At 45.3% G+C, this 10,908-nt stretch overlaps 2 protein-coding genes across 2 annotated transcripts in view; both read left to right on the forward strand.

Moving 5' to 3' along the window:
* runx1 (RUNX family transcription factor 1) overlaps positions 1-69 on the forward strand; it is a gene marked incomplete at both ends in the record, with an annotated part of 18,252 nt that extends 18,183 nt beyond the window's left edge. The window contains one exon of the mRNA XM_080526826.1: positions 1-69. This exon is cut by the window's left edge and continues 455 nt beyond it. Coding sequence (XP_080382952.1) covers positions 1-69 — 69 coding nt within the window.
* Positions 70-3,265: 3,196 nt separating this feature from the next.
* Positions 3,266-8,930, forward strand: donson (DNA replication fork stabilization factor DONSON; the record flags this gene model as incomplete). Its single annotated transcript, XM_080527782.1, has 10 exons — positions 3,266-3,688; positions 3,927-4,007; positions 4,659-4,859; positions 5,285-5,463; positions 6,168-6,346; positions 7,153-7,258; positions 7,483-7,602; positions 7,721-7,919; positions 8,170-8,370; positions 8,790-8,930. 10 exons carry the CDS (start codon positions 3,266-3,268, stop codon positions 8,928-8,930), a joined length of 1,830 nt encoding a protein of 609 aa, XP_080383908.1.
* Positions 8,931-10,908: the final 1,978 nt, after the last annotated feature.

Genomic DNA, 10,908 nt, shown 5'->3' on the forward strand with positions numbered 1-10,908 from the left:
GTGGAGGCAGAGGGGAGTCACAGTAGTTCTCCCACCAATATGGCCGAGGCGGTGTGGCGGCCATATTGAGAGTTGGCGGGAATAGGTAGACAGGTTATGGACGTATTTTCTGGCCAATGGGAGGGTGGAAGGAGGGGCTTGAAAGAAGCGTACGCATCGGAGCGATGGACTGATCAGAGGACAGAGACGCAGACGGAACAGATACAGGGTGCCATTTTACACTGATGAGCATGCAGCAATGAACTGAAGACATCTTTGTTTCATAAGGGTTGTTTGCCATTCTTCAATTGTTGTTATTGTTGTTGTTGTTGTTGTTGTCGTTGTTATTATGAATTCCTCATGCCAAAAAATTGTAACAGCTTATTTGAGTGTGCCACAAAACTCTCCTCTTCTCACCTCCTCGTCCCTCTCTTCCCTCGTCTGAAAGAGAGAGAACACTGTTCATAGAACATAGTGGCCAGGGTTTGTCTCTGTTCAGTTGTGTATATTGGTTTGTTATGGCTGTGTTCATGTCTACACTGATCTACAGTCAGCACTGGTTAGTAGGTGTACAATGGTTATTCGAGGAGAAACCACAATGGGGAAATGTGTTTCCAGGTCAGTGCTTAAAGGACATTTTCTTCAGAAAGGGCTTCTACCCTGTAGGTTTCCATCGCCCGGCATCTCCTCTCTAGTGTACCACAGTCAAACTGTCACAGGTCATACGTTTTATGATTCCTTAATTTATTCTTTCACAATGTATTTTTGGTTTATTCTCACATGAGCTGTGTGGTATGTGTGTGTGTGTGTGTGTGTGTGTGTGTGTGTGTGTGTGTGTGTGTGTGTGAGAGAGAGAGAGCCAGTGTGTTTGTGTGTGTGTGTGTGTGTGTGTGTGTGTGTGTGTGTGTGTGTGTGTTTAGGGGGGAGGGAGTCAGAGGGAATGGATAAGACTCACATTCACACATGATTCACATTGATTTGTAAATAGCCTTCGACTGTAATTGACGTTGTCCATGTTCAATAACGTCATTGTTGCCTCCCACACAATTATCAGAATTATGTAACAGCAGCGTCACAAACTCCTTTTTCTCACATTTTGTTTTACTTTCTGAATATAAATATTGTTGTGAAGAAAATGCAACCCATGCCTTTATTTGTTGTCTCCTTTACATCTCCTAATTCAACAACAACTCTCTCTCTTTAAATGAATTGTGCTTCATTGGCGTGAAATACAAGTATATTTAAAAGGCGGGGGGGTGGGGGGTCTCGCTCTCTCTCTCACACACCCCATGTCATCTTATGTTAATGGGAAAGGGACTTGCTGGCACCTGAATTTGTGCCAAACCTCCAATCCAACCCCATGCCACCACCACCACTACCCGCCCCAACACACACAGACACACACACACAGCCTCATGCTATTCCTGACCGAGGAAGAATTTACACAGGCAAGCAGACAAGCCCTGGCCTGCCCTTTCTGACACACACACACACACACACACACACATGCGTGTGCACACACATACACATACACGCACGACGTACAAAGCTGTCACAATAATACACACAGAAACGAACACAGGCCCTCACAATGGCTTCTCCAAAGAAAATACAGATAGACAGACACACAGACACACACATACACACACACACACACACACACACACACACACACACACACACACACACACACACAGGGCTAAATAAAGGTGGACCTGTCCAGACAGTCAGCACACAGTATGTAGCTGTTAGGTCTGTGCTATAATCCTCCTCCAGGACTCGGGCCAAAGCACATAAAACCAAATATTCTCCAGGAAACAGGGTGTGAGACGATATATAGAAACACCACAACTGTTCCTCAGACTCCGAGTCCTCACTACATCATCATCAACCATCCAAATATGATTAATTTAGGACTACATAACTAATAAACAAAAATGTGAATGAGAAAATTATAAGCATGTGTGCTTCCTGTGTGAGAGAGAGAGAGAGAGAGAGAGAGAGAGAGAGAGAGAGAGAGAGAGAGAGAGAGAGAGAGAGGAGAGAGAGAGGGAGAGAGAGAGAGAGAGGGAGCATCACACACAGAGGAAAGGCCCTCTGTAGATTAAGACGAACAGTTTCAACTGGTTGTGAAACTGGTCCCTGGAGTGGGTGAAGTAAAATAAAATAAAAATGTAATTAAAAAAGGGCCTTTAAATATTACCATCTAGTGGCGTCTTTGCATGTTACCATGTAAACCCACTTTGCTGAGGGAGAAAACGAAATATTCAAGTCCCAAAACCCATAAATTACTAACCTTTGGATGCTCTTGAAACGACAAGGTCTTTCCACTCAAAATGACAGCGAAATGAATCGATTGACAAACTCGCTAACCCTTAAAACCCGTTAAAATCATCGATGGACAGTTATCGTCAGCTGGGTTGGGTTCAGCTCCGGACGTGATTGATCACCGACGGTAATGATAAACAAAATTAGGCCAGCCTTTACAAAAATTAGCATACGCACTATTAATCACTTTGACAAGAAAGAGATTGGAGGGTTAAAGTAAGGGAGGTCTGGTGGAGGAGGGTAGGGACAACTGATGGCTCTAACGGAATGAGGTATACAGATTATGCAATTGGTTGTTTATAAGAAATATAGAAACGAATACGAAATATATAAAACGAAAACAATATCTGACATAAACACAATTATTCTCATGATGACACTCACATGGCAGGCGACACTGTCTGTCCTAGGCACATGCTGAATACTTCATACAACTTTTTTTTCAGACAAGATTCAGACATGTTTTTTTTTGTGAGACTGTCCTGGGGTACCGTCCAGTAGCCTACAGGGGCCAGTTGCATAAAGATAGACAGTCTTAGACTTAGATCTCACTTTAAGTCAGTCTTGTTTTTATGCAACAGACAGTCTTAATTAGACTGGTCTAACCTGAGAATATAACACTAGTCTAAGGCTTATAGACCAGTCTATCTATCTTTATGCAACCGGCCCCTGGTGAACTAATTTTAGCTCAGCAAAATGACACTCCTGTGTGAGATCAGTTGCACTTGCAAGCCTCGGCCGGTGGATGGCGCCAGAGCGTTGCTAAGTCGCCCGTGGCTCAAAACTCCTCCCTTGTATTTGAGCGGGACGATGACGTTTCAAGGACGTCACGCGCGAAATTCGTAATGTGTGAAAGGCACTGACAACAACAGCAGCAGCAGCAGGCTACGGAATAACCACAACCGAACTCTATTTAAGCAGTTTCGTCTTGTTTCCCCGGACCAGGATTATGTCAGAAATGTCACAACAAGCCGGTTATTCTCCCAGCTTCAAACGTCCGGCTGAAATCCTGCGAATGCGGAGGAAGAGAGCCCGCAGCGAGGGGGTCAGAAACTCAATTTCCAGCCCCGGCCAAGGTGCCTCTGTACCCGGGGTCCGGCCGTTCTCCCCTGGACCCCTGCTCGGCGCCCAGGGTCGCTCCAGTGGGGGAGTAAAACGGAGAAACCCCTTCGCCAGCATCGAGAACACTTACAGCAGCCCGAAGAAGAGAGTGGTTGTTTACACCGAGGAAGATGCCCATGACTCTTCGAACAGTAACAAGCCAATCGGCTCGGCGGGAGCTGAGGGAGAGAAGGCAACAACGGGTCTGGCAGATGGAGGGTTTTTGCCCCTCACCGAACGACTCATCCTGGCAGAAAAATGTACTGACTTGGCCAGCAAGGTTAGTTATCTAGCTAGATCATATCACGATCACATTGTTGTAGCTACCTTGATCTGACAGCAACAACGTGACGTCAGTAGGTTATAGTTCCCTAGGTGGCGTTATCTAGCTAGGCCACACCATAGATATATTATATATGGGCCACACACACACATTTGTTGTCAAATGCTTGATACTGCATGACGCATGATACTGACTCTTGATTTCACATCTGATCCTTTTCCTTCCTCTCTTCCAGAAACAGTTGTCCCTCTCAGAGGACGACTCTCTGTTTGAGGAGGAAGACTTGTTCCTGGAGGAGAAAACCCCTGTTCTGAAGGTTTGTTCAAATGATAATCAACATTACAATATCTTACTCAATTGTAGATCAAAATCTAAACCGAAATGAAGTTTAAGAGGCTGTTCATGTAATAATAGCATCAGAAATATTTCTCCATAAAGTCCCATCATTTCAACCCTGATAATTCCAAGGTGTTCCAAAGCAACCCTACTCCTGCTTAATGCAGTTCCCCTATCTGTGTCCCTGTTATATTAATAATGAATAATAATAATAATGCATTTTATTTGTATTGCACTTTTCATTCAAAAGAATCTGAGTGCTACAGAGTTAATTTAAAAAAAATAATAAACAGGCTAAAAAACACAAAAGAAATCACAAGAATGAACACAGGTTTAACAGTCAAATGCCTTTTTGAATAAAAAAGGTTTTTAGGCCTGTCTTAAATAGAGTCCAGGCTCTACTGCCCTTAGCTGGCTTGGAAGGCTGTTCCACAGACGCAGCTGAGCAGAAGGCTCGGTCCCCCATGTTCGTTTACTGCGGGGATACATCTTCCCCTACCTAGTTCCATTTCCTTCCCCTACCTAGTTCCATTTCCTTGGAAGTAAACACCCCAAACCCCACCTTTTCTACCAGGTCTTTTCATATCATAATTGTATTTGATTGCAGTTAAACCAAAACTGTATGTTGTAGAGTCCCCAGGCAGGTCCTGCAGGCTCTGAGGCGCTGCCTGCCTGTGTGGAGTACCCTGCCGACTGGAGCTTCAAGACGCGTGTCCTCTTCACCTCCCCTCTCCCCTTCTCCTGGGCGGAGCAGCCCAAAGCTCAGGAGGAGGCACAGGGCCTCAGCCAGCACTGCAGGGCAGAGTACACCAACCTACCGCAGAGTATAGAGGTACTGCACACACACACACACACACACACACACACACACACACACACACACACACACACACACACACACACACACACACACACACACACACACACACACACACACACACACACACACACACACACACACACACACACACACACACACACACACACACACTACCAACAACAAGAAGACTGCAGAGGAGACTAATCAGAGATTAATATTGTTCCTTCTTCTAGCATTACGACTGCCCGAGTATAGATTACTTTTTCCTGCTATGACTGGTAGATAGATGATTCACTTACTTAGTCAAATGTATTTGTTGTCAGTCGCTTTGGATAAAGGCGTCTGCTAAATGCCATAAATGTAGATTACAGGTACTGCTGTATATACACACACACACACACACACTCAGACTCAGACTCTCTCTCTCATTTTCCTAGGACCCACGGTCGTGTGTTAAGCTGCGCTGTGCCTTCCAGCAATGTTTGCAGTACTGGCAGCACCCATCCCTGCCCTGGCTCTCTCTGTTCCCTCGTATAGGAGCCGAGCGCAGCTTCACAGGGAAGAACACCCCCTGGGCCCAGGACCAGGCGCTGCAGCAGAGCCTGATGAGCGAATGGTGAGCCTGTCTATTTTCTTTTTCTTTTTTAATATGTTTTTAGAGCATTTCTGCTTTATTGGGATAGACAGTAGAGATTGACAGGAAGGATGGGTGAGAGAGAGGAGGGATGACATGTAGGATATGTCAACGGTTGAAATTGACCCGGGGACCCTGCGATTACATGGCTGATGCCTTAGTGTGCTACGCCGCAGAGCGCCCTGAGCCTGTCTACTTTCACATCAACAGAGACACCGAGGCGTGTGGGAGCGAGGTTTATTTGTAATACAGCTCTAAAGGGGGACTTGGACTAACTGACATCATGAAACATACATGAATCATGTAGCCTTTGTACACTAGCTTTAAAATGATCGTTCTACCTGTGTTCTTACCGTTTAAACGTGAAATGAACTCCCGGACATAGTAGTTAGGTTTTCATGGACTTAAAAGCTGCTACCGTAGGGTAGGCTACACTGTTTCTGAGTTGCACACACAGACCTATCTAAACTGCTAAATACAGAGAGAGCAGAGGTTACACTTATTTTATTATTTATTTAGTTTGTTATGGTGTTTTCGCTCTGCTCTTTGCTGTCAGTTAGAACTGTATGGAAAATCAGGCTGGAACTGTCACTAACTGTCACTCCTTGCCCTGTGTGCCCTCTTCCCCCCTCTCTCTCTCTCTCTCTCTATCTCTCTCTCTCTCTCTCTCTCCCTTTCCCTCCCAGGTCAGTGAGTCTGTCCTCTCTGTACAGTCTGTTGAAGGCCAGACTGTGTCCGTATTTCTACCTGTGTTCGTACCAGTTCACCGCTCTGTTCAGGGCCTCTGGTCTGAGTGGCAGCGGCAGCATCACTGCACTTCTCACCCCCACCACCAGAGGGCTCCGAGAGGCCATGAAGGCAGAAGGTGAGCTATGGGGGGGATCTAAAACCGGTCTCCCAAGTCAGTGAACTACAATAGATGTTGGTATCCAATATGGCACAATTTTACCCTAGCCTATCAGGGCAAGATGGGGCTGTTTTGCATTTTTCTATATGATTATTCTTGATCTAATTCAGCATTTCTCATCCTCTTGCACACTCAGTGATTAAAAATGTAAGAAACTTGAACATTTTCCTGCGCCAAAGCTGTGCATATATATTGAGTGTGCGGAGGATTTGAAAATTGTCCAAGAGCGCAAGTCTGGTTCAAACCAGAGTACCGAGTACTCTGCTTGCGCACGTTTGAAAACCGCCCTGTTAAGCCCAATTTATACTTCTGCGTCGAATTTACGTGCGGCTACGGCGTAGCATACGCAAGGGCTCTGCCAATTTATACTTCTGCGGTCGCGTTGGTCGGTGTACTCAAAGCGGCATAATAGCGATTTTTTTTTGTTATGCTTGTTGTAAATAAAGGTTCTATGATGCATTGAAATGACATTAAACTAAGATAATATGATGGTTATCATCATTTTTCAAATCTTTATTAATAAGTAATTACAGAAAAAGTAAATGACATTTCTGTCATGGCTTCCGCATTTTGGCCTACGAGAGAGTCGGAATCATGTCGGAATCATGTGCTACCAAGCGGACCAATCACAGTGCTTACGGTCTGCGTAGGCACTGCCGCGTAGTTACATTTTTGGAGAGGTGCGCGTCAACCTACGCCGTAGATTTTACGCAGAAGTATAAATTGGGCTTTAGAATCAAACTAAGTTGCAGCTTGTTGAGCAGGTATTGAGTTCACACTGCCCCTGCTGGAGGAGAAGAGGAAGGTCAAGGAGAAGCTGTCAGCTGGACACAGCCAACAGGCGGAAAAAGAAGAGCAACGTCACACAGAGTGAGTCATACACACGCTGAATACAAACTTAAGTAGGGCATAACAATTCTCTAGGGTGTCGCTAGCCTTTTTACTTCCTGCGCCCCCCAGAATCCCAATCAAAAGATGACAAATGGGTTCCAAGCACGTACACAAGCAGGCACACACAAAGCTTTTCTCTCAAACACACATCCTTCTGTCCATTAAGTGACGTTGTTGCTGTGTTGCAGGCTGTCTGACCACAGCGACAAAGAGGAGGATGACGAAGATGATGATGATGATGATGACGATGGTGGATTTTCCTGGCTGATGGAGATGGGGGTGCAGGATAAGATAAAGAAACCAGATAATATCTCCATCAAACTGTATCCTTTTGCCCTGCTTGTGTGTGTGTGTGCGTGTGTGTCTCGAGTTGGCCAAAACCTGGTATAGAAACCTGTGTGTCCCTCCTGTGTGTATACACCTTGACCCTCCACCCTCCAGTCGTAAAGAGCGTAGCTCCGTGTGTTTAGACCACAGGCCAGAGTCGGTGGTGTGTGTGGAGGGAACACACACCTTCACCCTGATCAACTTCCTCATCAACTGTAAGAGCCTGGTGGCTGCAGCCGGGTCTCAGGCAGGCCTGCCCCCAACGCTCCTGGCTCCTACAGCCTTCAGAGGAGCTACGCTACAGGCACTCAAGGTGAACATACACACACACACACTCAAGTTGAGGATACACACGCTCAAGCTGAAGACACACATGCACTCAAGCTGAAGACACACACACACACACACACACACTCAAAATGAAGACACACACACACACACACACACACACACACTGAAGCTGGACACACACACACATCAAATGTAAAAGTGTGGTAGATCAGGCTTCATGGAGTTATCATAAGGGTTAATGTATCTTGTCTCTCTCTCTCATGTGTTTCTAGGCACGGAGTGTGAACGTGAAGACGCAGGTGCGCGCTGGGTACCAGGACGTGTGCAGCCTGGAGGTGACAGGTCCCATCATGCCTCACTCCCTCCACAGCCTCACACGCCTGCTGCGACCAGCACAGAGAGGGGGCTTCTCCACAGTGCTCTACACACATGAACCTACCGCCGTACTCAACACACACACCGCCAGGGAGCAGGTGGGACACACACACACACACACACACACACACACACACACACACCGCCAGGGAGCAGGTGGGACACACACACACACACACACACCGCCAGGGAGCAGGTGGGACACACACACACACACACACACACACACACACACACACCAGAGAGCAGGTGGGATACACACACACACACACACACACACAAAAGCCCACACACTTCACAGACCCATACATAGAGAAGATTTCAGATTTCCAGTTTCACACATTTAAGCCTGGCTGTGTCCTACTGATATCAAACCGTGATCAATATGCTTCATCCTCCATACGTCAACTGTGCAGACCATGACTAGAGCATAAATATGACCAACTTTAATCAGAAATGTGATGGTGTTTGCACACTTCAATCTCACGCTCAATCTCTCCCACAGGGTCAGCAGCAGCAGCAGCAGCAGGCAGCAGAGCTGGTAGGTTGTGGTCTTCACCCCAGCACTGTCCAGCAGCTACAGGAGCCCTCCACTCTCGGCAAGAGTGGCCTCAGACAGCTACACATGAACAATTACTCCTACTCATGGAAGTCCTGAGAGAGAATGTGTGCACACACACACACACACACACACACACACACACACAACTACAGCTTCTTCAACAGAAACTGCCACCATTGGACTACTGAGAAAACACCTTTATGACTGCCAATATCCTTCATACATACAGCATACTTCACCATACCTGTAGTAGAGTGTATACCACTGCCAAGGGACTGTTGTTAAAAATGACACTGACCGACTTCGTGGTCTGCTTATTCCAACTTCCAGAACCGGTAGGATCCAGCGTAATGGCTAATGTAGGTCTTCTCTCAGTATTTGAAATTCATTTGAGGTGGGATTTTTTTAGACACTTCCTAGGTTATATTTGTGAAAGTCATGAAGCAACCTGCCTACCTGTTTTGAGGGTGGGTTGGGGTTGGGGGGGGGGGGTTATTAATAGAAACAAGCATGTTTTACATTATATCTGTACTTTTATTGGATTAAATCTATATATGTTTGGCCTCCTTTGACATTTCCATGTTTGTTTGTTTTACTTTTCATGAGATGGAATGTTTCAATTCTATGTTTTCTGCAAATGAATGTAATATTGTTAGAGTGAAAGACCATGTTATACTTGATATTATGTCATATATCAGATGGATTACATCAAACGGTAGGCTACATTTCCAATAAGTAATGATCGTTATATGCATCAGTGTGGTTCAATTCTCGATTTTCAAATCCCACTCAGTATATTTGCCCTTGAGGAGATTGTCAGCAGGTGGCGTCATTTCCGTGGGTGCATATCTGGCTCATCACTGGGGTTCTACTGATGACCACTTTGGTCCTGGGAGTTCTGTTAGCACTACACAAGATCTGACCCACCAAGACCCAGCAGGAGGCCCAGTCAGTCCGCATACCCAAGTTGAGTCTCTGTACTGTGTCTACTGTGCAAACGGAAAACAAACAAATAAACAATTAGGGTTAGGTGCTACCAAATGAGCTGACTTGCCTAGCTGAGTGCCTCCTTCTGGTCAGTTAATCCAGGGAGGCAGGAGGTCGCCGGTAGAACAACTGGTGATTACCATCAACTGCATGTAAAATGAAATTCACTTCCAAACCAAAAAGCTGCACACATTTTGCTGGGGAACAACTAGATATTCCTGTGTAAATTCTCTTTCATAGCAGATAGCAGCAAACATCATGTCTGAGGCTCTACATCTGGCCTGATATATTGATTTTATTTTCAATGACTGACAAAATAAAAATTGAACATGTAAAACATAATTACCTTCAATTTTATTTGTATTCAATGAAATAGTTGTGAAAATGGACAGGATTTTCTCCAACTATGATGAGACGCACCTTAGTCTGGTCTAAAAGCAGGTTTAAGTTTGGGCTTGTTAGGGAATCCTCTGGAGGGGGCATCATGTCACTTGCAAATGTTTGGGAAAAACTGGCAGGAGTTGGAATCATCATTTGGAAACACAGCACTGAAATGTGTGTGTGCCTTGCAAATAAATACTAAGCATACTTTAGTTGTGGTTCATTCTTCCAGAGCACCAATAACCTCAGCTCCTAGACGTTCTTCTCATCTCATTCAGAAAGCATTGGGGTGGTTGTGGCAGACAGTACATTAAAGAGGGGTGGAGACCTGTAACACATTCAGCCTCCACATCACACTCTCACACCATCTTCCAAGGTCTAGAGAAACTATCAGGCAATTCCATTTAAAGTGAGCGAAGGCTGGTAGAAGTCACATTTTCATTGAGTCTGAACCGAAGTGATCAGCAAAGCCAATCAAAATGTACACGCTGAACATTTGAACACTCCGCCAGCACACCATTCAAACGCACCTTCCAATTATGAGGTCTCCGAACTTCCGAAAGACGGGTACTAATGAGAAAAACACCCTCATCAATATGTCAACAACACACTAAGGTAGACAATGACACACAGAGGCAAAGGGCTATAAACATTATTTAATTGGATAAAACAAACAACATATTACATTTTGATATTCCAAACTGAT

This window comes from Nansenia antarctica (genome assembly GCF_963989245.1).
Source record: "Nansenia antarctica genome assembly, chromosome: 3".
Lineage (NCBI taxonomy): Eukaryota > Metazoa > Chordata > Actinopteri > Argentiniformes > Microstomatidae > Nansenia > Nansenia antarctica.